The sequence below is a fragment of the Staurois parvus genome, unplaced genomic scaffold (assembly GCF_062004578.1).
Source record: "Staurois parvus isolate SC_StPar_1 unplaced genomic scaffold, SC_StPar_1.0 ptg000575l, whole genome shotgun sequence".
Classification (NCBI taxonomy): Eukaryota; Metazoa; Chordata; class Amphibia; order Anura; family Ranidae; genus Staurois; species Staurois parvus.
The window spans coordinates 585,737-612,667 of record NW_028318371.1 but is presented as its reverse complement, the minus strand read 5'-3'; the positions used below and the strand labels follow the sequence as shown (position 1 = coordinate 612,667).

The window sequence follows — 26,931 nt, the reverse complement described above, 5'->3', positions numbered from 1 at the left end:
TCCTGCAAGACTGGACCCAGGAACAATGCACCCTGAAGCCCAAACTATTTATGGGCTCTCTCACCACCTACTGGGCAAACCTCCACAGGGATTAGCTAGAGTCCCATAAGTATTCAGACAGCATGCTCTGTCCTTCCCCCCACTTCGATTCTAGAATCCTCTAGACGAAAGGAGAAAGTAGCAGAGCAGCACCCAGTGAAACACTGAGCAAACCTAAGTAATCAACATCTACTTCTCTGATTACAGGCGAGGCAAACTAAATTTACCTAGTGGCCTAGTCTACACTAGGAGGGTACTACAAATAGTTTTGGAATCCAAAAATATAAATTTCATCAACGATAACTAGCCAACACTTTTTGTGGGGTTATAAAGTACCCCCCCCCCTCATCAGGGAAAAAAATACATAGATAACGTGTATGTAAATAATAAAAAATGTCTCTATTGTTACATCTATAATAAGATTCTTTCAGCCATGATGAAAGGGGGATATGGTATAATCCCCAAAAGGAGTTGGATTGGTACTTTGGATTTCTATTACAGACTCCAGAACTATCGGTGTAACACTTCAGTTTTCCTACACATTCTGAATCATGTTAAAGTTATATTAAACCCAAAAATACCACTTTTAGATGCTGTGACTGCATTTGTTTACTTTTTGCCTTCATTTTCACCTGATGATCCTGCCAGCAAGTCTGTTATAGCAAAAGCGGCAAATAGATGATTGGAACAAACCATTTAACACTGACAGGGGTTCTTACAATGATTACCTTTTATTCATTTATGTAATACCTTTATCTCAAAAGGGGAAAAAAAATACTTAACTGCCTACAACTACCACTGTTAGCTGGAGTTCTGCTTTAATCTTTCAGTAAAGTCCAATCAACATTACCCTCCCCCCAGATTGACAATGCTGCTGCCCAAAGGGTGGATCCATTGCTCCTCCATCTTAAGTATAGACATTTCAAGGCAGGAAGGGAAAAAAAATCCTAAAAAATAAAATCAATGCAGCCAACATATTTAATATTATTATTATTTTATTATTTTATCGAGTTTATATAGCGCCAAAGGGTTTGCTCAGCGCTATACAATAGAGGGGGGGGGGACAATACATGAAACAGTACAGTAACAACAAACAGCACACGAGGGGTAAGAGGACCCTACTCTTTCGAGCTTACAATCTAGGAGGGGGTAGAGGCACAGGAGGAAATGACTGTGGGGGATGGAGTGGTAGGAGGAGGGAAGGGCAGCGGCTGTTAGGTGAGGGTGGGGTAGGCTTCCCTGAAGAGATGGGTTTTCAGGGAGCGCCTGAAGGTGAGGAGGGAAGGTGACAGTCTGATGGATTGGGGTAGTGAGTTCCAGAGGATGGGGGAGGACCTGGAAAAGTCTTGCAGTCGTGCGTGGGAGGAGGAGACCAGGGAGCAAGATAGAAGGAGGTCCTGTGAAGAGCGAAGGGTACGGGTAGGGTGGTACCTGGTAATCAGGTCGGTGAGGTAGTTAGGGGCAGTGTTGTGAATGGCCTTATAGGTCAGAGTGAGCAGTTTGAATTTGATGCGTTGGGCAATGGGGAGCCAGTGGAGGGAGAGGCAGAGGGGGGTGGCAGAGGTGGAGCGGCTGGTGAGGTGGCTGAGTCTGGCCGCTGAGTTCAGGATGGTCTGAAGAGGGGAGAGTTTGCACTGGGGTAGGCCGGTGAGGAGGGAGTTGCAGTAGTCAAGGCGTGAGATAATCAGGGAGTGTACGAGTAGTTTAGTGGTGTCTGGGGTAAGGAAGGAGCGTATCTTGGCGATGTTCCGGAGGTGGAGCCTGCATGTGTTTGTAAGTGATTTGACATGAGGTTGAAAGGAAAGGTTTGAGTCCAGAATGACGCCAAGGACCTTGGCTTGCTGGGCGGGATTGATGGTGGTGTTGTTGGTAGTGATGGAAAGGATGGGGGGGGGGGCGCGGGAAGGGGGAAAGACGAGAAGCTCGGTTTTGGAGAGGTTGAGCTTGAGGAAATGGAGCGACATCCAGTCAGAGATGTCGTTTAGGAGGTGAGTGATGCGGGCGGAGAATGTGGGGGTGAGGTGAGGGGTGGATAGGTAGATTTGAGTATCATCAGCGTAGAGGTGGTAATTGAAGCCGTGGGAGTGTATGAGTTTGCCAAGGGAGGAGGTGTAGATGGAGAAGAGAAGGGGTCCAAGGACAGAGCCCTGGGGGACCCCAACAGAGAGGGGGAGGGAAGGGGAGGTGGCACCATTGTAGGAAACGCTGAAGGAGCGTTGGGATAGATAGGACGAGAACCAAGAGAGAGCGGTGTCTCTGATGCCAAGGGAGAATAGTTTATTAAGGAGGAGGGGGTGGTCGACCGTGTCAAAGGCTGCGGAGAGGTCTAGGAGAAGGAGGACAGAGTAGTCGCCTTTGGCTTTGGCGGTTAGTAGATTGTTGGTGATTTTGAGGAGGGCAATTTCGGTGGAGTGTAGGGGACGGAAGCCGGACTGAAGCGGATCAAGGAGGTTGCTGTCAGTTAGGTGGGCGCTTAGGCGATCGTAGACCAAGCGCTCAAGGAGCTTGGACATGAGTGGCAGCAGGGAAATTGGTCTGAGGTTGTTGAGGTCAGTGGGGTCCAGGGAGGGCTTTTTGAGTATGGGGGTGATGTGTGCATGTTTTAGGGGGGAGGGGAAGATGCCAGTAGAGAGGGAGAGATTGAAGATGTGGGTAATGGAGCGGATGAGGGAAGAGGGGGGTGACCGGAGGAGTTGAGAGGGGATAGGGTCCAGGGGGCAGGTAGTGATGCGGGCTTCTGAGAAGACTCTGGTGACTTCCTCAGTGGTAGTAGGGCTGAAGGAGTGCAGTGATGGGGGGGTTACGGTAGGCAGGGCCTTGGGTGTGGTAGGGGGCAGTGCCATTGCGAGGTCATAGGAGGGGAGAGATGAGGGGGTGATGGAAGGGGGGAGGCTAGATGGGGAGGTAGATTGCAAGTTGACTATGTCCTTGCGGATTGCGTCAATCTTGTTGTGGAGATGAGTGGCAATCTCGTGGGCGGTAAGTGAGGTACTGAGTGGAGGAGGGGGGGAGAGAGCAGGGAGTTGAAGGTGGAGAAGAGTCGGCGAGGGCAGGTGGAGAGGGTGTTGATCAGGTTAACGAAGTAGGCCTGCTTGGCGGCGTGGAGGGAGGAGGTGTAGGTGAGGAAGGCAGATTTGTAGAGGGAGAATGCATGAGGGGACCTGGTTTTGCACCATAGTCTCTCCAGCGCACGACTGCGACGTTTGAGGCATTTAGTATGGTCGTTCTGCCATGGTTGGAGCGGTCTGGGTTTGATGTTGCGTGTGGTTAGGGGTGCCAAAGAGTCTAGGGTAGCTGAAAGTGAGTCGTTGTACGTGGTGGTGGCTAGGTCAGGACATGACAGTGGAAGGATGCTGTCGTGTAAGCGGTCGGCAGCCGAGTGGAGGGGGGCCAGGTGCAGGTGGCGGAGGTTGCGGCTGTTGATGGTTTGGCGCACTGGGGGGGGGAGTTAGGAGAAGGGGAGGTGGAGAACGTGAGGAGGTGGTGGTGGTCGGAGAGAGGGAATGGGGTGTTAGTGAAGTGGTTAAGGGTACAGAGGTGGGAGAAGACGAGGTCCAGGGTGTTCCCATTGATGTGGGTGGAGGATTGAGTGTATTGTGTGAGCGCGAAGGAGGAGGTTAGGTGGAGGAGTTGGGAGGTAGCTGGGGTGTTGTCATTGATGGGGATGTTGAAGTCCCCGAGGATGATGGTCGGTAGCTCAGAGGAGAGGAAGAAGGGAAGCCAGGCGGCGAAGTCATCCAGGAAGCGGGCTATGGATCCGGGGGGCCTGTAGATCACTGCGATCCTTAGGGGGGTGGGTGAGAAGAGCCGGATACAGTGAGCCTCGAAGGAGAAGGATAGGGAGGGGGGATTAGGGAGGACCTGGAAGGTGCTCAGAGGTGATAGGAGCAGGCCGACACCACCACCTTTGTGACCGCTCAGTCTTGGTGAATGGGACCAGACGAGACCTCCATGGGAGAGTGCCGCAGAGGAGGTAGAGTCAGTGGCCTGTACCCAGGTTTCGGTGATGGCTAGGAGGTTGAGGGAGCGGGGGATAAAGAGGTCATGGATGGCAGTTAGTTTGTTGCAGACCGAATGGGCGTTCAGAAGTGCAACCGAGAGAGGGGGGATGGATGCGGGGAGGAGGTGCACAGGTATGAGGTTGAGGGGGTTGCGGTGACTGGCGGGAGCAGGGGGGTCCCTGGAGGGGGGGTTCCTGGAGGGGGGGTGATGTGGTGAGGGGCCAGGGTTCGGGGAGATGTCCCCAGCGGATAGGAGAAGGAGAAGGGTGAGGAGGGTGGCATGGGAATGGGAGGTGCAGGAGCGTGTGGGTCTGGTAGTGGTGGCACGTGGGTCGACAGGGGAGTAGAGTACCAGGAGGAGGTGGTGAGTGCCGTAGTGGGGAGAGGGCAGAAGTGAAGGGGCAATGTAGAGCTGTTTTGGGGGGGTGGGCGGGTAGAGGGAGGCGATTTTTGGGATGGAGGAGAGGAAAACGAGGAGGAGAAGTGCAGGTGGCATGCTGGGGTGAGTGCAGTGCTGTTCGGGTCAGGGGAGGTGAAGGGATATGGGTCAGGGCGAGGTGATGTGGAGAGTCAGTATCACCGTTGAGGAGTCCACTAGAGTCCTTCTGTACGGGGAGAGTGGGAGTAAAGGGCAGCAGCTGGCTGGCTGCAATCTGTGGGTGCAGTATGCTGCCGTCCGAGGGGTCTTCAGTGGGTCCGGTGGATCGGCGAGTGGAGGGGTCGTAGGGTGCGATGTCTGGGGGTGTTGGTAGGCACGGCGTCTGGTGATGCTGGCGGCTCGGTGACTGGAGATGTTGAGGCCGGGCGTAATACACAGCAATATTTAAAAAATGTTTTTGGTTTTAATACTACTTTAATAAAGGTCCACTAGTGGGGTGTGGGAGGTGATGGGGGCCAAGCTTACCTGTGTTGTTAGATGACATCAGTGCTTTATTATACCATTCTGCTGTTTTTTGCTACCTAAAAAAGTTGCCAACTATAAATGCCTGTACTACACACTGGAACCCCACTGGGCGCCTACTGAGGAGCTTTACTTGCCTGCTGCTATGGATGGCGATTTAAATGTCATCAAGTGTAGGAAACAAATTTTGCACAACCACTGAGTACAGTGTAGCCAGGCACTGGACTACTACATATTGACACAAATACATGGTTCTGTTTTCATTTCTCATAGACTTATGCAAGACATCTGGAATCATGGGAGGTGTAGTTTGAGGTGGCAGCCATAGAATGATGCAAACTGACTTTCTAAACCACGGCTCCCAACAGGCTGTGGGACGCAGGAGGAGCCTAGAGGCCTTTTTTTGCCCAGGAAAAGCCTGCCCTCATGATAGTCCAGGAGTCCACAGATTCAACCCTGTTGGTGGGAGCAGGAAATCAAGCCAGAGAACCCATGGGTGACATCGCCAAGGAGCTAGTCACATCCAACAGCCTCTCAGTCAATAAGAGACTGGAGAGTTCACCATCCTCCTTCCTCTTGAATGAATTGCAGCCACACTGGAACCAGACTGAAGGGGACCTTTCCACCGCTAACAGCCTATCACCACCTTTGGGAGTCATTGAGAGGGACTCTGACCCACTTTGTACTGTCAGCAGTATTCAAGTTATTGAAAGTAGTACTCTTTCTACACCCCTCCATTTTTTATTACTGTCGCCTTCAATATCTCTGCCACATTATTGCCGTTTATGAATGGCAGCTGTAGTGCATCATCACCACCTCTGGCCCAGTTTGTTCCTTGTACCACAGTCTGCATTGCACCCTCGCCTCTTAACTGCATGCAGGTTTAAGGGCTATCATAAGCACACCAACGCTCCTCAAAGGGGGCCCAATGTTAGCCGGCAGGAGATCAACCTTAGAGAGTGCCCCCCTTCCCCTGTCCCCACCAGCCATTTTACATGTTCCCCTCATACTCTTACACTGTTATTTAAATTCTAACTACATTTAATCAGCTTGTCAAGGCCTAGCACAGCCACCATTAGTGCATACTAGCAGTATAGTCCTGTTATGGTTAGATTGTTTCACAACTACCTGTAATTGCATCCTAGGATGGCACTGCTACTGTTCCTGTTGATTAAGTTGTTCTACGCCTCTTATACCTAGTTTTTTTTTGTTAGTCCTTTAGTGTGCTGGACTGTGCTACCCCTGTAACTTTTTATATTTTATATTATTTTGCTTGTACCTGTGGGGTTATCAGCTGTCTGAGAGAATAATACATTGAGTTTATCCCCATCATTGCTTGGGGTCTGGTTTTAAGATAATTCCTGTTACCTAATGCCAGTTATTTGCTGTGTTTCATTGGGTTTGTATTCTCTTATCCTGGTGTGTCAGAAGGGTTGAGGCTCTTGGAGGTTGAGACTAAGAACCCATCTTAACCAGCAGTTCCTTCGGAGGCAGCACTATAACTGTCAGAGCCTAGGTCCGAGCCTGGACCTTCTGCTGTGAGTGGCAATGTTTCTTCTTGCCGAGCCACCTGGAATGCTGGACAGCTCCCTTGACCATTATTTGGATGATCCTGCCTTGACCTTGTTTATTATGAACCTTGAACCCCTTGCTCCTCCCATGAACTTCCTGATATAAGCCATGTCTCTGCACTTCCTGTTTGTTAGATTATTGTGCTCTCCAGCCAGTATCTTGCTCCTTGCCTTCTCTGCTGTCATCCATATTTAGCTACCACTCATTGTGGACCCTTGTCTTGTTGTCGACTACGCTTCGGCCTGATCCCAACCTGCGACTGCTCATTACCGACCTTGGCTTGTTCTCGACTACGCTTCTGCCTGATCCCAACCTGCAACTGCTCATTACCGACCTTGGCTTGTTTACTGACTATGCTTCCGTGTTTTCCTTACCTGCTTAATACGCTACTGGACCTCTGCTTGCTCACCTCCTGGTGGGGTGATCCTGAGGACAGCAACCTGGTGCTAACACACAGCAAACTCCATCTCCAACATCAGGAGCTCTGGTGAACAGTTAGTACTTAGACTTCGCACCTTAGATAAGCCCACTCCTCTGCCACAGTGACCTGCCTGTGTACCTATCCTGCTGGTTTCAGGTAAGCCTTTCCACTGCCATAGCAACTGGTCTTTGAGCCTGACCCCTGATCGTGAAATAAACAGTCTCTCAAAATCTGGTTAGATCCCAGAGGTCACTTACCAAGGTGTAATTTTTATCAGCAGTTCGCAGATCCATATACTTCGGGTTGCCCAGGAAAGGCAGTGGGGTGGGTCCGGGGGGCAGTGACCTGTACCGTATGTGCTGTCTCCACCATGATATAATAAAGTGGAGGGTGATGAGAACAGTGACCAACAGAGCAAGGATTGTGGAGAATCCCATCTTCCTGGAAGAAACACATAGATACCAACTATGAGAGTGGTCAATATTCCTTCTACTGTACAGCCCACCTCTTCACATGACTATGACTCAAATTATTTAATTATACTTTTTTTGCTCTTCTCTAGTTGCAAAATAAACGAAATCAGCTCCTTTCTGTACTCTTTTTCCTGTGTCTCTCTGGCAGAGATGTCCCTGTATTTCCTTGATAATCTGTCCAGCAGGAACATAGACAATTTTTTTTTCAATGTAGCCACGCAAGGCAGGCGTTTCTATTTAGATGTAGTATTTGCCAAGCTGTAGTCAGCCTTAGCTGGATAGTACAGCTTTCCTGGGATCTAGTTATTGTTTTCTTCTGCCTACTGCCAGTAAGTGTCACCAGTGATTCTGTATCTCGCTAGATTTGTCAGTGTTGGGGAATGGGGGAGGGTATAAATATTCAGGAGTGACCTGTGTAAGGCAATTCTCCTCTGGACCTCCTGCCTGGGAGTACATATGTTGTTGGCAGTTAGAGCCTCCTAGAACCTGCTGCCAGAGGAGAGTGACCATGTGGTTGGATAGGGGCTTGGGCATGAGGCCTAGCTTGTGTAATATGGAGATAAAAGTGCCATGCTGTAATGCCAAATGTATTGAGAAGCTGAATTGAAGCTTGTACCTCAGTGGAGTAAGGTGGCTACTCCCTAGGGTGTTAGACCATGTTGTACTTAATAGCCGAATTCACAGAGTGTCGAAGTAGCTTCAAGGTTCTCTTTCTCTGACAGCTCTAAATATCATTTTTGATTTGGAGTCTGCCTTGTCCAGGAGTATTGTGTGCCTTAACCCTCTTTCCCAGAAGTATGAAGTCTATAGCTTGACGTTGGCCGAACTTGTCCCTATGGGGTCCCACATGTCTTTGGGGGTCAGGGGGTGTTACAGTAGAATAAGGAAGGTGTTAGAACATCTGATGGCATATTCCTTGTTGTCTCGGCTCTTCTTTTCCAGTAAAACATCCTCCCCATTTCCTGTTTTTGTGTAACAGACACAGGAATTGAAGGAAAACCTCCCCAAGGAGGTTACTGTGAGAAATAGAAATGTGACAAATTTAAACTCTATCCAGGACAGCAAAAGCAATGGGGTGAAGTTAGGCTTCAGATGCAGCAATTTAAATTGGGGCATAACTACAGACTATGGGGCTTCACAGCAAAATTTTGATGGGGCTCCCCAGCGACCTCCCTACTTTCATTGAGCTTAACATAACAGTATTTCTAAATCAAAGACAGGATTCAGTTTCAGTGCTTGCTGGGATGACCAGAAGCTGTAGTAATAATAAGTCTACATTGTGTTAGACAACCAAACAAATTCTCCGTACTGCAAGCCAACAAATGAAATCTATGATTGGCAGCAATAATTCTGAATTTTCCTGTACATTTGATAACATTTTTTGATTTGAAATTCTATGTTCAAATTGCCTCAACAACCCCTCCGAAGGAGCGCCCTTCCACCCTCGGCTCCATAGCAGCCAACTGGGCTGCTATAGCTATTGCCATGCCACTGACTCATATTATTGCAAGCATACATTTCTGTATAGGTTTTTTAAGGTAATTTGGGAGAACTTTACTTTTTATTAGGTTTTTATTTATTTTGTTAGTAGTAATATTACATTTATAGTATTTTATATATTACTGTTTATTATTGTATAATTTTTATTTAGCATTTTAAGACTTCCTGACTAATAGTATATTACTGGGGGGTTTTCGCCACCTGAAGTTGATGACTCAATTTTCTCAAAATAGCATCAAAAAGCAAAATGTGGAACAAAAACAAAATATCTATCGATCTATCTGCTATCCTTTTATCATATTAGTCCATCAGATTAGAAGCCGCCTGCATTGCTCTTATCTTATCGCTTCTCTGGGCTGGACACTCACTGTGCCAAAGATTAGATTTCATTTGTGATTAAAAGAGCTCCAGGAATTAAGACGGGAAAAGATACATTTGTGTATGTAAAACCAAAACTTTTCCTTTTAAATTTTTAGATTTACGTTAAAATGACCTCACAATGTTGTCCTTTCCATATGCTCTCCGAGAACTGGATGTTCTGATAGTTCAATACATCCTGTCCATGTGCTTTCTCCTTCCTTTTGGTTCTATTTTATAAATGGAATTATAGAGATCTGTAGTCATTGACACATGGTGGGCATTATAGAGCTATCTGCACTCCACTAGGTCTTGTGTCTGGCAGAGGAAAGTCTCCTAACGTTGACCTCATGTCATGTGACTGAATGCTGAGAGCTGCAAAAGAAGCCAATTGTGGAAGATATGAAATATTGAGTCACAATAAACCACATCCTTTAGGAACACCCACCTTTCTCACCGATCATTGTGGCACCATAGTACACTTTGTGCTGTAGACTTTAATTAGCCCTCAGAAATCCATCCCCACCATGAAAGGACTAGTTGGTTGTGCTTGCCCCCAGGTCAAATATTCCAAACCCTCCTCTGCTGGTTAGAAACTCTGCTTTACAGTTCCTGTTTTTCAGAGTCTATGAGCGAGGTTTGATTGTGGGAATAATAACTTCCCTATATACCAAAAGAACCTAGAAGGCATTAGGGTGTGCAAAGACCTACAGTTTGTTTTCATTTAAAAAAACAGCCACAACCCGAGTAGAAACACCTGTTCTCTGCCAGCATGCTGTAGTGAAGGACCATTGCTCTTTCAGAGGTTTCATATAACCCCTGCTTAGTCAGAGCTCTATGATTAAAAGGGAGTATGAGGTTTGACTTAGTAGAAGGAATGTCAGACCTCTGGATAATAGAAGAGAGTAGAGGGAAGACAATGGGGTTGGATGATGGAAGAGTAGAGAGCAGTTGGGTTGGATAATAGAAGGGAGTAGAATAAAGACAGTAGGGATGGATGATGGAAGGGAGTAGAGAGGAAGCAGTGACACTGGATAATGGAAGGAAGTAGAGGGAAGACATTGAGGCTGGATCATGGAATGGAGTAGAGAGAAACCAGTGTGACTGGATAATGGAAAGGAATAGAGAAAGGCTGGATAATGGAAAGGAGTAGAGAGAAGGCACTCAGGTTGGATAATGCAAGTGAGTAGAGAGTAAACATTTGGGTTTGATAATGCAAAGGAGTAGAGAGGAGACAGTTGAGTTGGATAATTATTATTATACAGGAGTTATATGGCACCAACAGTTTGCACAGCACTTTACAAAATGAAGATCGACATTACAGTTACAATACAATTTGGTACAAGAGGAAACAGAGGGCCCTGCGTGTTAGAGCTTACAATCTAGGAGAACAGAGGGCCATAATGGAGGGGAAGAGAGGGAAGACAGTAGGGATGGATCATGGAGTGTTGGTAAGGCAGTGAAGCTGCAAAATGGAAGGGAATAAAGCGAAGACAGCAGGGTTAGATAATGAAAAGGGATTGAGAGAACGGAGTGAGGCTGGACAATGAAAGGGAATAGAGAGAAGGGAATGAAGCTTGGTAATAGAAGGGGTTCAAATAAAAGCAGTGAGGCTGGATAATGGAAGAGAGTAGAGGGAAGGCTGTGATGATGGATAATGGGAGTAGAGAGAAACTAGTGTGATTGGATAATGGAAAGAAGAGAAATAATTGAGGCTGGAAAATTGGAGGAAGGAAGTAGAGAGAAAGCAATTGGGTTGGATAATAGAAGGGAGTAGAGAGAAGGCAGTGAGGCTGAATAATAGAAGGGAGTAGAGGGAAGGCAGTGAGGCTGAATAATAGAAGGGAGTAGAGGGAAGGCACTGATGGTTGGATAATGGAAGGGAGAAAAGAGAAGGCATTTGGGTTGGATAATGGAAGGGAATAGAAGGAAGGCAGTAGGGAATGGATAATGGAAAGGGGTAGTGAGAAGGGAGTGAAGCCACATAATGGAAAGGGAGTGAAGTGATGGCAGTGGGGTTTTCATAATGAAAGGGAGTGAGGTTGGATAACAGAAGGGAGTGGACAGAAGGAAGTGGGGCTGGATAATGGAAGATAGTAGAGAGAAGGCAGTAACACAGAAGACAGTGGGGTTGGATAACACAGGGGAGTAGGGAGAATTGGATAATGGAAGAGAATATTGGGAAGACAGTGGAGTTGCGTAATGGAAGGGAGTAGAGGGAAGGCAATGAATCACGATAGTGGAAATGGGTTGAGAAGAGGCAGCAAAACATTTTAAGGTGGGGCAGAAAGATGGAATTGTTGGGAGATGAGAAGGTGTGGAACAGAAGAGGCAGCAGAACCAAAATTTGTGGAGGAGGAAGAAAACAAAAGCAATGAGATTGGATTATAAAGGAATGGGAGGGAGAAGGTAGAAAGACCAGGTTGTTAAGGGGAACATATGGAGGAAGCAGGGCAGGGTACTAAATGTGGTGCAGGAGTTGACAAGATCATATTGTGTGAGGGAGAGGTGTGATGTGAAAGTAGATTGTGGAAACAAGAGAGATTATAAGCAACGAGGCTTGGCTGTAGAAGAATGACAGACAAGAGGAATGCATGTATATACAGTATATAGCAGAGATTACTAAAACTGGTGTGTGCAAAATCTGGAGCAGCTCAGCAGAGAAACCAATCAGCTTCCAGATTTTATTGCCAAAGCTTAACTGAACAAGCTGAAGTTAGAAGCTGATTGGCTGCCATGCACAACTGCACCATATTCTGAATGCTCCAGTTTTAGTAAATCCTCCCCATTGTGTATGTATCCACAGGCAGTGATAGAGGTTAGGCATTTTATAGCATACCTGCCCCAAGTTCAGACCACTGATCACAGCACCTGTCACTACGCCAGAAGCTGTGATTGTAGGTCGAAGGCAAGACCAGCTACTTGTACCCCCCCCCCCCCCCCCCACACACACACACACACACACACAAAAAAAGATATAATTAATTTTAAAAAACTCTATCAACAAAACATGAAACTGCTAAATTTCTTTTGATTTGTAAAAATAAGTGCCATAAGATGCACCAGCACCAATATTAAAGACAAAACCAGAGTCCCGGATGGACTGTCTCTGGCTGGCAGTGGCAGTGGGGAGGATGGACCCACACTGACAGATCCCAGGCTGGAATTCCCCAGGCAATGGAGGGGGGGGAGATAACATGCTGTGACAGCAGGCAGCTGAACTGAGAGATCCCACACAGTGACAGATCCGACACAACAACCCACCACCAACACTGACACAGATCAGCAGGCACTAGAAGAGTAGACTGTGGGATTGTGATGATGTCACTCACTGACACATTGCACATGTGATGGATGGCCGGCTGGGTCACACTCACACAGACATTACCTACCTCCGCAGGCACAGCTCTGCCTCCTCTGTTGAATGGGAAGAGAAGGGCTGGAACTCAACAGTGATCAGCAGATGCCAGTCGGCTTGCAGTAAGGAACTGAGTCTGAGAGGAATACTGGAAGGAGTGGCAGCTAAGCTGCTACACTGGCCCCAGACACCTGGCATCTTCCTCTGTCCTTTCTTCCCCCCCTCTGTCACCTCTCCTTGCAGCTGGAGGATCATTCATGCCGTGGCGGTATCATATACAGAGAGAGTGCTGCACCCAGGTGCCCTTACGTGGCAGAGTGCCCTGGGTGGCCGCCTAGTTTGCCTAGTGGAAGCACCGGCCCTGAGGGAGCATGTAGCTCTCTAATGCCCAGCATGGGTCACTCACTGTGGGCCCCTCTCTTGATCAATGTGAGAATGGAGGAGTATCTCCACTCAGGGCTACCAGCACAACATATCAAATTTGTATTGGCTGGAGGGGGAAAAAAAACCCTTCTGCCCCCAGGCCAGTTCTCCCTGGACTCACAATGAGATATAAGGAACAGCCAGACAAAATCACTGAGCAGCAAGTAGAGCTGGTCTAAGTAAACAGGTCTGCCTTCTATGTACATGTATAATGCAATCTACACATAAATAAAAGGATGTTAGGACATTCATACAGTAAAAAGGTTATAATAAAAACAAAAACCGTGTTCCTTCTGGTGAGGAAGATCTGTTCTACTTGCTGTTCTCCATTACGAGACCTCTGGAGATGCCCAGTGGGAGGGGTGAAATGCGTTGGACGGAGTTTCTGGTGTCCAGTGATGTCACATATGATCAGTGTAATGCACGTGGGACAGTGGTGTTCCCAGAATGCAATCCAGCTGCCCATCAGGTTTACACACTTAAAGCTGAATGTTTTTTATGAAAATATAAATGTATTTCTACAATCTATTGTTAATAAAGTTATTACTACACTATGAGTGGTCCCTCTTCCCATCTAATTTTTGTTTGAAGCACCATCATTACTATGCTCTGTACTACTGAGTGCTTGGAGGAGATCGGAGAACAGAAAGATAATGCTCACCAGAAGAAGAGCTTTTTGACTCACAGCAAGGGGTCCACATTATCTGTTGGGGGGCACTGATCACATTTGGACCACAAAGTCACTTTTTATAATAAAAAGGCTATGTACAGCTGATCTTTCATACAGTATATAAATAAAAAGAAAGAAGCATTAGAAAGACTACAATTCCCCTTCAAGAGATCCTATGGGAAACACATGATTGGAGGTATACATCATAAATGGACACACTTATCAAAGAATTCAATGCACACTTCTATAAAAAGGTGGAATAGTAGGTACAGAATGATAGCCCCCCATAAAGAACCCCATTATCATTACCTGCCCTCTAGTAGAGGTGGGACCACTAATCAGTGCCTTCCCTGTATCTTTACTGGTGGCTTGGTGTTAACAGTCCTGACTTCCCTCAGTAAAGTCCATTCTTGTTACAAATCCTCCCCATTACTCCTGTTAATGAGTAAGCCATCAGTACCTGTAAACAAGGAGTGCGCAGTCACTGGATAGGATCTTGTCTTGTGTAACATTACCTTATCAACCTGTCCAACAAGAACTTCCAGATCTCAAGTAGGGATGAAGTTGTGGTTTGGGTCCAAGGGTCACACTGTGTATTTTGAGGTTTGGGGTCCCAGCAAACTAATGCGGGAATTCACCGGCCCAAATTCTTTAAGCTTAATATGCTGCAAGGACTTCTGATCGAAGGTCAGCTGGGTTAGAGGATTTGTTAAAAATAAAAACACAGTACGATGCCGATACCAATACCCAGTAAGTGCAAATACAAAGTATGATACTGATACCTGGCAAGTACGATACCCATACCCGGCAAGTGCAAGTACGATATCCATACCCGACAAGTGCAAGTACGATATCCATACCCGGCAAGTGCAAGTACGATATCCATACCCGACAAGTGCAAGTACGATACCCATACCCGGCAAGTGCAAGTACGATATCCATACCCGGCAAGTGCGAGTACGATATCCATACCCGGCAAGTGCAAGTACGATATCCATACCCGGCAAGAGCAAGTATGATATCCATACCCGGCAAGTGCAAGTATGATATCCATACCCGGCAAGTGCGAGTACGATACCCATGCCTGGCAAGTGCAAGTACGATATCCATACCCAGCAAGTGCAAGTACGATATCCATACCTGGCAAGAGCAAGTACGATATCCATACCTGGCAAGAGCAAGTATGATATCCATACCCGGCAAGTGCAAGTATGATACCCATACCTGGCAAGTGCAAGTACGATACCCATACCCGGCAAATGCATGTACGATACCCATACCCGGCAAGTGCAAGTACGATATCCATACCCGGCAAATGCGAGTACGATATCCATACCCGGCAAGTGCAAGTACGATATCCATACCCGGCAAGAGCAAGTATGATATCCATACCCGGCAAGTGCAAGTACGATATCCATACCTGGCAAGTGCAAGTACGATACCCATACCCGACAAGTGCAAGTACGATATCCATACCCGGCAAGTGCAAGTACGATATCCATACCTGGCAAGTGCAAGTACGATATCCATACCCGGCAAGTGCAAGTACGATATCCATTCCCTGGCAAGAGCAAGTACGATATCCATACCCGGCAAGTGCAAGTACGATACCCATACCCGGCAAGTGCGAGTACGATATCCATACCCGGCAAGAGCAAGTACGATATCCATACCCGGCAAGTGCGAGTACGATATCCATACCCAGCAAGTGCGAGTACGATATCCATACCCGGCAAGTGCGAGTACGATATCCATACCCGGCAAGTGCGAGTACGATATCCATACCCGGCAAGTGCAAGTACGATACCCATACCCGGCAAGTGCAAGTACGATACCAATACCCGGCAAGTGCAAGTACGATACCCATACCCGGCAAGTGTAAGTACGATACCCATACCCGGCAAGTGCAAGTACGATATCCATACCTGGCAAGTGCAAGTACGATATCCATACCTGGCAAGTGCAAGTACGATAGCCATACCCGGCAAGTGCAAGTACGATACCCATACCTGGCAAGTGCAAGTACGATACCCATACCCGGCAAGTGCAAGTACGATACCCATACCCGGCAAGTGCAAGTACGATATCCATACCTGGTAAGTGCAAGTACGATACCCATACCCGGCAAGTGCAAGTACGATACCCATACCCGGCAAGTGCAAGTACGATACCCATACCCGGCAAGTACGATACCCATGCCTGGCAAGTGCAAGTACGATACAGATTACTATTACTTTGCGGCACGATTTGAGTCAATATAAAAATGTATTGGCGCAAATTGCACTGCAAAGAACAACATGCGGTTTGAACAGGAATGTGATTCCTGTCCAAATCGCATGTGGTTTCCCCACTGCTCCTGTGAACCCGGACTGTCATCATAGCCAGAGTTCACACAGGAGCGGTGCAGGGAAATTTCTGGCAGCGGAGAGTGGGAGAGTGGGGATGTATACTACGGTGGCATATTCTCCATATTCTCAGCAGGAGGAGACATGGATGGTGCTGACCAATCATATGCCGTCTAGCCCATACTGTCATCACTGCAAGCAGAGGAGAGAAAGCCACAGGGATTTCAAATCCCCAGACCTGTGAAGTGGCTTTCTCTCCTCTCCTTGCATAGATGACAGTTTGGCCTAGAAGGTTTTTGATTGGTCAACACTGTCACATTGACGGTTCTGATCAATCAGATGCTGTCTAGTCCGTATTGTCATCACTGCAAGGAGAGGAGAGAAAGGTGAATGATTTGTACCAGGGTAAAATGATCTCTCTCTCCCCTCCCCCCAAGAGGATTTTGCTCACTTTAGAAACCACAGCTTGGCATTGCATATGATTATTAAACTTGTAATCTACCAAAACCTTCTCGACCAGTAATTCCCCCAATTGTAACCCCACTAGTATGTATGATGCATGCATTTTCTTAGCCCCTAAGTGCAGAACTTTACATTTATCAACATTAAACCTCATTTGCCACATAGTTGCCCAATTACACAGAGCATTGAGGTCGGCTTGTAAATTGGAGACGTTATTCCCCGGCACAGCTTGGTGTCATCTGCAAAGACTGAAATGGGATTTATAATCTCAGACCCTATATTGTTTATAAATATGTTAAAAAGTAAGGGTCCCAAACACTGAACTCTGGGGTACACCACTGATGACCCCAGACCATTCAGAGTATGAATCATTAACCACTACTCTCTGAATACGATCTATTAGCCAGTTTTCTATCCATTTACATTCGGATTTTTCCAAGCCCATAGACTTTACCTTACACATTAGCCGTGTGTGGGGAACGGTTTCAAATGCATTCGCAAAATCCAAGTATACCACGTCCACCGCCACCCCTCTGTCCAAGTATACCATGTCCACCGCCACCCCTCTGTCCAAGTATACCACGTCCACCGCCACCCCTCTGTCCAAGTATACCACGTCCACCGCCACCCCTCTGTCCAAGTATACCACGTCCACCGCCACCCCTCTGTCCAAGTATACCACGTCCACCGCCACCCCTCTGTCCAAGTATACCACGTCCACCGCCACCCCTCTGTCCAAGTATACCACGTCCACCGCCACCCCTCTGTCCAAGTATACCACGTCCACCGCCACCCCTCTGTCCAAGTATACCACGTCCACCGCCACCCCTCTGTCCAAGTATACCACGTCCACCGCCACCCCTCTGTCCAAGTATACCACATCCACCGCCACCCCTCTGTCCAAGTATACCATGTCCACCGCCACTCCTCTGTCCAAGTATACCACGTCCACCGCCACTCCTCTGTCCAAGTATACCATGTCCACCGCCACTCCTCTGTCCAAGGTTTTGCTCACCTCCCCATAAAAAGAAATCAGATTTGTTTGACAACTTCTGTCTTTCATGAATCCATGCTGTCTGTTGCTTCATTTTTTTCCATCCAACTCATCTATGTGGTCTTTTATTAAACTCTCCAATATCTTCCCAACTATAGAAGTTAAACTAACAGGTCTATAAACTTTACATATTGGCACCACATTGGCCTTAAGCCAATCCAGTGGTACTATGCCAGTCATTAAAGAGTCCCTAAAAATTAGAAACAATGGCTTGAAATGACAGAGCTCAATTCTTTAAGGCCCCGTGGGTGTATGTCATCCGGTCCAGGTGCTTTATTCACCTTTATTCTGAATAAATATTTTTGGATCATATCAATTGTGAACCAATGTGGATCAGCTGGAGCGGTGTCAGTACCACGCCCATTATGGACAAGAGCCCCCCCCATGCTCCTTTGTATACACAGAGCTGAAGAAGGTATTAAATAAATTTTCCTTCTCTTTGTCCCGTCACCCCCTCTAGATGATTCTGTAAAGGGCCTACATGCTCGGACCGAACCTTTTTACCATTAATATATTTGAAGAATTTTTGAGGGTTGGTCCTGCTATCTGTCATTCCTTAGCGTTCCTTCATTTTTATAACTTAATAAAAGCTCTTTTCTTATTATTTATAGCTTTTTTAACTTTGGCCATAAGTCACATAGGTTTGATTTTTAGCCTTTTAAACTTGTTGCCCATGGGAATGTATTTTGCAGTGTGTACACATACAATCTCTGAAGAGCTCCCATGTCTGTGTTGTTTTCATTGATGACAATATTCCCTCCCAGTCTAAGTCTTGGAGAGCAGCTCTCAGCCTTGGAAAATTAGCGCTCTAAAAATGTTGTGTTTTTATTTTCCCGTATGTGCTCGCTGTTTACAGCTAACAAATTAAATCATGTTATGGTCACTGCTACCCAGATGTTCTTTTATATGGACATTCGTAATCAGCTCTGCATGGTTTGAGGTTACCAGGTCCAGCAGAGCAACATTCCTAGCTGGGGCCTCTATGAACTGTACCATTAGTCAAGTCAAGCTTTGAAACTTTGCCTGGCCTACAGATACTAATAGGGGTGTAATGCAAGTAACTGGGATATGAGGTGGTATCAAAATAATTAGAGACTAGTTTTGTAACACACCAACAGTTGGCAGCATTGGCTGCATGCACAGTCACAGGGAGAACAGACCTTCATAAGTCAGTGTGCCAAAAGACATATTCCTGTGTATATCGGGAGCTGTGCAACTGGTGCTATTCTGATCACATTCATTACCACATCTACTATTTCATCATGGACAGCAAGTTGAAGCAAAAATAGCAGATGTGAAATTCTGCATGAAACTGGACAAATCTGCCACAGAGATTGATTCAAGAGCAGAAGACAAGAGATCTGGAAGACCTTCTACAAGCTCAATCCACGATAATGTTGAAATGTTTAAACCCTTTTTATAGAGCCCACAGCCCTCAACCTGCTACAGCTGAGCTCATTGACCCAAACAGGTTCACTTTACAGCACAAAAGGAAAAACAGTCAGTGTACAGCATGAATCTGGAACAAATACCCCCATCCTGGACACACCCATAGTTCTTCCTGGCTTCCTGTCACATACACCCCCCTTCCCGTTTCAAACTTGGGGTTGGAACAAACACAGGTTGGCAAGCATGCGTACACTCGGGACAGGGCATCTGCATTCCCCAAACACCGGGGCGGTGTTTTATGATAAAACTGATTTCTTGAAGGGCCAGGAACCACCTATTCACCCTCCTATTGGTCTTTGGTTTGTGCCATCCACTTTATTGGAGCATGATCTGTTACCAGTTCAAATTGTCTACCCAAGACATAGTACCGGAGAGAATCTAAAGTCCACTTTATTGCTAGGCATTCCTTTCTCAATGGTGGCATCATTTTCTTCATGGGGCTTTAATTTCGGGCTCAGGTAAGTATTAGAGGGCTGAGGGGGGAACTGCACACTGAAGCTTTGTTACCTTTATGCATAGAAAAACTTTCAGCCTTTAGAACCACTTTAAACATTTAAGCAGGTTGCAGTACAGCTAGCTAGGTGATGTCCCAGGATGGGAGGATTAGGGTTGACCTGAGTTCCCGGGTTTTCCGCTCGGCGGGCTTCTTGGGTCAGACCCACTGATCTGAGGATCTTGCTGTGAATCCTGGGCCTGAAAGAGAATGACATTACACCTCTCTGTTATCTTGGAACCCAATGTAATGTAGGAAGCCACTGGGGCCCGGGGTTCACATCGAAAGACACCAGTTGCTGGACTCTGCAGATCCTAATGGACTTACCACTAATGGACTCTACATTTTGCAGGTATGCCAGGACAGCACACAAGCCTGAGTTAGGGTTTAGGGACATAGGAAAAAGGACTGTTCTCACATGTTGGACTCTAATGTTTCTGGCACTTTTCTGAGTAAAGCCAGCCTTCTGCTCGGTCCGAAGTTCTTAAAGAAGTGCAACGCTAGCAACGGACACATTTTACACTTCACTTAAAACTTTGGGTCACTAGGCACATTGGGGTATGAAGACAGAACTTACAGAGTCATCCTAGTGCCGTACAGCAAGTGGTTACTAAGGGTAATGGAAGCCAGCAGTCAGTCAAGCATCCTATAAGCGTGTGCCTGTGTCAGGTGGGACAACCTTTAGCAGCAAGGGAGGTGTTGGAAGCACTCCTTCCAAAGCTGTCTGTTTCCCATAACAATGGGAGCGGCTCGGCACCCCTGAGGTTCCCAGCTAGTGCAGAGGTAGAGAAGTCAAGAGTCAAGTGCATGCATGGAGCCCACGCTAGGTGCACGATGGGGTTCCATTCTGCTACTGGGAGGGAGGTAGTGGAGAATGCTGGGCAGGTGGAGGTGGACACAGACAGCGTATCTCTCATAATTGCAAGTGGATAGTGAAGGTGTGTATTTGTACGGGTACCCAAGAGTTACCTGAAGGACAGTTATTGTGCAAGTGTACACGATGTGTGCTCATCTCTAAGAGTGGATATATATATATACTGAAATATATTTTAAATATATTGAATATGTCCAAAATTGTAGCATTTGAAATATATGTAAATATATTTGGGAAGAATATTTTTAAAATATATTTCAAATATATTTTTCTTCCATTGGGTGTAAAGTTAAGTGATCTTGTTACAGGTGCCTAGTGTAGCCCAGAAGAACCCATAACAGGGGCAATCCTGTCATGTGACCCCGACATCCCACTACAAACACCTAGTATTGGTGGTCAGCGGTGCTTCTCTACAGACACCAGAACTATGGTGTCACTGTTGGACTGACAGTGCCAGCACAACTGCAGTACCAGGGGGTGAAATTCTCCACCTTTCAGCACCTGAGACTTTATTACATAAACTTTTACATAAAATCACATCACAGACATGGGGGCAAGGAGGTTTTTTTTTTTTTTCAAACCATCTGTAAAAATACAGAGGGCTGACAGCTCTCACCTGGAGGGAAAAACAGGCAAAAAAATGGTGACATAGGAAATGAGACAATATTTTCTTACCTTTATACAGACAGCTCAGAATTTACGGTATGTAATGTCATACGCCAGGAGTGCAATAGTCCACAATGCTGCTATGAATCTGGGTCACAGAAGTTCAGAGCCAAGTGCACTCCTGTGACCCATAGGAGAAGTCTGGGCAATACTTCTTCAATAAATAATGGTGTAAACCTCCTGCGCTTCTACCTATGATAGATGCAAACAATAGGGATAAGCTGCTACATCCAATCATATACCAAATGATCACGGTGTAATAAGATAAAAAGGAAATGATGCAGCGCTACTCCAAAGATACAAATCATATAATATAACCTAAAATATACATAATATAAATAAATGTGAAAGCAATATATAAAGTGACACAATGTGCAGAAGAACGTAAAAGTGACCTGATCCTCCTGGGATCTTCAGATATCTAACTGTGAGCTGATCCTCAATGGATCCAGAAGTGAACACAGTGAATACTAAACCACCACAAGGATGGTAATAGCAGAGTTATGTGAACCAATACTAAAAACGTATCGTATAAAGGTGAATGAATCCTGAATGGGATCGGAAATGATGGTGAATATAAATAAAATATATATAAACTTAGTCCAAATGGGGACTAATAAGTGGAATGTCCAACAATTGGGACTAAAAAAAAAAAAAAATAAACATGCAAGTGCATATCAGAAGTGCATAAACCATGCATAAAAATAAATAAACCCCAAACACTGCATAGTGTTTCCATACACAGATATAAGTCAGTCTGGGAAGAAGGCAATGTTAGATCAGCAGATTTAGATGTGCCTGACTAACAAGTGAAGTGTACCCTTACATTAGTGGTCAGTGGGAGAAGTGTACCCTTACATTAGTGGTCAGTGAGAGAAGTGTACCCTTACATTAGGGGTCAGTGGGAGAAGTGTACCCTTACATTAGGGGTCAGTGGGAAGTGTACCCTTACATTAGTGGTCAGTGGGAGAAGTGTACCCTTACATTAGGGGTCAGTGGGAGAAGTGTACCCTTACATTAGTGATCAGTGGGAGAAGTGTACCCTTACATTAGGGGTCAGTGGGAGAAGTGTACCCTTACATTAGGGGTCAGTGGGGGAAGTGTACCCTTACATTAGTGTTCAGTGGGAGAAGTGTACCCTTACATTAGGGGTCAGTGGGAGAAGTGTACCCTTACATTAGTGGTCAGTGGGAGAAGTGTACCCTTACATTAGGGGTCAGTGGGAGACGTGTACCCTTACATTAGGGGTCAGTGGGAGAAGTGTACCCTTACATTAGTGCTCAGTGGGAGAAGTGTACCCTTACATTAGTGGTCAGTGGGAGAAGTGTACCCTTACATTAGTGATCAGTGGGAGAAGTGTACCCTTACATTAGTGATCAGTGGGAGAAGTGTACCCTTACATTAGGGGTCAGTGGGAGAAGTGTACCCTTACATTAGTGGTCAGTGGGAGAAGTGTACCCTTACATTAGTGGTCAGTGGGAGAAGTGTACCCTTACATTAGGGGTCAGTGGGAGAAGTGTACCCTTACATTAGGGGTCAGTGGGAAAAGTGTACCCTTACATTAGTGGTCAGTGGGAGAAGTGTACCCTTACATTAGGGGTCAGTGGGAGAAGTGTACCCTTACATTAGGGGTCAGTGGGAGAAGTGTACCCTTACATTAGTGGTCAGTGGGAGAAGTGTACCCTTACATTAGTGATCAGTGAGAGAAGTGTACCCTTACATTAGTGGTCAGTGGGAGAAGTGTACCCTTACATTAGTGATCAGTGGGAGAAGTGTACCCTTACATTAGGGGTCAGTGGGAGAAGTGTACCCTTACATTAGTGGTCAGTGGGAGGAGTGTACCCTTTTTTTTTTTTTTTTTTTTTTTTTTTAATTCTTTTATTAAAGATTTCAAAGTAAGTTTCACAAACTTTTCATATTACAAGGTCCAAAATCCCACATGAACAACAAAAAAAATCCAACCCAACAAAAATACACCCATACAAACATTAACCAAAAAATAAATCATTAATATTACATCATATTACGTGTGTTTTTCTCTGTCTCCATTTATTTTACACACACACAAAAAGCCTTCATGGTACATAACATCAAAAAAATACAGAAAATGCCATATTTCATCCATGCTCCGGATCACTTTCATGAAGTCCAGAAGACCAAAACTGTGTCCTCCAGAAGATCCAAAGAATTTTAGAACCAGGTAACACCAGATCACTTCCATGAAGTCCAGAAGACCAAACTGTGTCCTCCAGAAAGTCCAGAAGATTTTGGAACCAGGTAACTCATAAATCATAAAACAAAAAACTATCTTCCCCTGACATCAACATTTAACACACCTACCACTGACCCTCACATTTAAACCCACATTCCATTAGACATCCACAGGCCTGAGAAAAAAAGGAAAACAATTTAGGATCTGGTCAGGAAAACAAACCACACATACATTGGTCATAGAAAAAAAACCTTCTTTTACAACACCTCAGCGACATTATTATGACTTATACAGTACCATAGTCAACCTCAAACAGTCCAAGACTTCCATAAACCAAATTTCCATATCTTCCCCGCCTCCACCACCCCCAACTTTAGGCGATCATAATGCCCGTACCTATAGAGCCGTCCACGGACCATAGCCGCGCACTCATCCACATCCATACACTCCCCCCCATACACAGCAATATTCCTTGCATCCCACAAACTCTCTTTCGCACAACATACTAACATCCACAACGCTCTAGCTTCATTCTTCCCCACCTTACACAAACCATATAACACCATCTCATACGTCAACAATCTGACCCCAGCCAATCCCTCAACCATTCTCTCCAACTTCTTCCATACCCCTTTCGCAAAACCACACTCCCAAAACAAATGACACACACTTTCAAAACCCCTACAACCAACTCTCGGACAACATTCAGAATCTGCCATTCTTCGCCTACGCTGAAACACTCTCACCGGTAAACACCCATGCACACCCATCCACGCAATGTCACTCTGTCTCCTTTCCAAATCTTTCATCCCCACATTCTGCCATGTCTTCTCGCTCTCCACCATAGTCAAACCACTAACCCATTCCATCTCCTCACTAGCTTCCAACACACCTCTCACTTTTTTCCCATCCTCCCAAACCTCCCTCCCAATCTCTCTCAACCCAAACTTCTCCATTCCTCTATCAATCCTAACATAGTACCAAGGAGCCTTAAAGCTCATCGGCCTACGCAGATCCACACTACACCATCCATACCTCCGCATCACATTCCCTCCCACATACTGCATCATACATCCAGCCAGACTCTCCCTCTGACATATCTTCACACATGCACCCACATACTTCACAAACAAAAATCTCTCCACCGATACCATACCTTTCCCACCATTCACCCTACGTTTCACCACCCTCTCACGCTTCAATTTCTCAGCCTTTGATGACCAGAAGAACTGGAATATAAGCCGGATCACCTTTTTCAGCACCCTATCCTGTGCCGGAAACACCTGATAAATGAACAATAAGATAGGCATGATAACAGCTTTAATAATCAATACCTTCCCACTAAAAGATAAAGTCCTTAAAGACCAAAAGTTAATCTTACATTGCACCTTGCCCAACACATTCTCCCAATTCTCTCGCCCAAACAGGTCACAATCAAACAACACACCCAACACCTTCACACTTCCCTCACATATCTTCCAACCGCACCCTTCACAATCCCTCCACTCTCCAAAAAACTTACACTCACTTTTCTCCACATTCAATCAAAACCCACTTGCAATACAAAAAATCTCAATCAACAATCTTACCCGCTTCAAACTCCCTATGTTCTTACACACAACAGTCATATCATCCATGTACCCCATCACTTTCAAACTCCTCCCACCGCTCCCAGGTACCACCACACCACTCACACATTTATCCCTCACAATCATCCTAAGCAAAGGTTCAATTACACAAACAAATAGGACAGGGGACAAGGGGCACCCCTGCCTCACCCCCGCCCGCACTTTCACACCCGCAGTCACCCACCCATTCACCTGAACCCTACTCACCACCCCAGAATACAAACACTTCATCCATTTCAACATCCTCACAGGCACCCCCATCCTTTCCAACACACGAAACATGAAACCATGCGCCACCCTATCATACGCTTTCTCAAAGTCGACTGTTAAAACAGCCACTCCTTGCTTCCGTTCTCTCACATCCCATAACACATCTCTCAGACAAACCAAACTTTCCACAATCGTTCGCCCAGGCACCGCACACACTTGCTCCTCACCAACCATCTTCGCAATCACCCCACTCACTCTATTAGCCAAAATCTTTGCTATCAACTTATAATCCAAATTAAGCAAGGTTATCGGCCTCCAGTTCCTCAGATCCTTCCTATCACCTTTTTTAAACAATAACACAATCAACCCCTCTGCCATACTCTCAGACATACGACCTCTTTCCAATACAGCCACACACACATCAAACACACACCTTCCAATCCATTGCCAAAACACTCGGTAAAACTCCACGGGCAGGCCATCCAACCCGGGAGTCTTCCCCGCTTTCATCCCACTCAATCCCATCTCAATCTCACCCAAACTCACATCCTCATTCAACACCATCCTATCACTCTCATCCAAACTCTCCTCAATCTCCCCAATCACATCACTTTCCACCCCTATATCACTCTTACACTCTGAAAACAAATTACTGTAAAACTTCCACACCTCTTCCGCCACCCTCTCATTCCCAGCCACCTCACTACCATCTTCCCTCAGCACACTCACCAACTCACTCTTACTACCATACACCTTCTTAAAAAAATACCTCGTACACTGCTCATCCTTTTCTTTCACAACCATTCTCGCCTGCATCAACAAAGCCTTCCCCTTAACTTCCAAAAACCTTCCAATCTTCACTTTCGCCTCCGCCTTCTCATTCTCCACATTTTCTCCCCACTCACTCATCTCATTCAAAAACTCCAGACGCCTCTGCCACCACTCATACTCCTCCCTCTCTCTTTTTACCTTCTCACATCCCTTCCACACAAAAAACTTTTTAGTCTGAATTTTCACCCACTCCCACCATTCCACCACACTCTCAAACTCCAACTTCCTTTTCTCCCATTTTCCAAAATTTACCACATACTCCGCCCTTACATTCACATCTTCCAACAACTCCACATTTAACTTCCATACACCCCTTCCATACACCCTGTCAGACTCCATACTCACGCAACACTCTATCCGCCCATGATCCGTGAACGGCTCAGGCCGCACAAAAAAGGACATAGAGGAAAACTCCCTGGAACAAAAAATAAAGTCAATACGGGAACTCAAGTTCCTGCCGCTGGAAAAAAAGGTGTGACCACCATCCTTCCCAAGATCCTCCAGACCAAAATCCGAGCAGATGTCCGACAAGACTTTCCCAGACTTATCCACTCCACCACCCTCCCCACCCCCCCCCCCCAACCCCACCCCCTCCCAACCCCACACGCCCTCCCCCACCCCTCCCCCTTCCCCTCCCCACACTCCCCCCACCTCCACCCCCACCTCCCCTCCCCACACTCCCCCCACCACCCCCACCCCTATCTTCCCTCCTCAACACACAATTAAAGTCCCCAAACATAAGTAGCGGAACTCTACCACCCAAAAACATTTTTAGCTGCTCAAACAACGTAAGACGCTCCACCTTCCTGGGAGAAGCGTACACATTAATTATTTTAAACACCAAACCATCAATTTCCACTTTGCAAACCACAGCCCTCCCCTTCACCACATGAATAGTTTCCAATATCCTGAAACGCCGATTCTTAAATAAAATGCCAAGTCCGGCATTCCCCTCCGTTCCTCCAGACCATACAGCAGGGCCATGAGGCCAT

General features: G+C 46.3%; 1 protein-coding gene and 1 long non-coding RNA gene across 2 annotated transcripts in view; one reads left to right on the top strand and one right to left on the bottom strand.

Moving 5' to 3' along the window:
* The window catches only part of LOC149450296 (cytochrome P450 2C20-like), a 62,103-nt gene extending 47,976 nt beyond the window's left edge, over positions 1 to 14,127 (bottom strand). Inside the window, exons 1-2 of the mRNA XM_089692022.1 lie at positions 14,025 to 14,127; positions 7,192 to 7,375 (exon numbers count right to left, since the gene is read on the bottom strand). Coding sequence (XP_089548148.1) covers positions 7,192 to 7,371 — 180 coding nt within the window. The 5' untranslated portion in view covers positions 7,372 to 7,375; positions 14,025 to 14,127. The remainder of the gene's footprint in view (positions 1 to 7,191; positions 7,376 to 14,024) is intronic.
* Positions 1 to 26,931, top strand: part of LOC149450295 (uncharacterized) — a 1,099,640-nt gene that overhangs the window by 995,746 nt on the left and 76,963 nt on the right. The window lies entirely within an intron of this gene.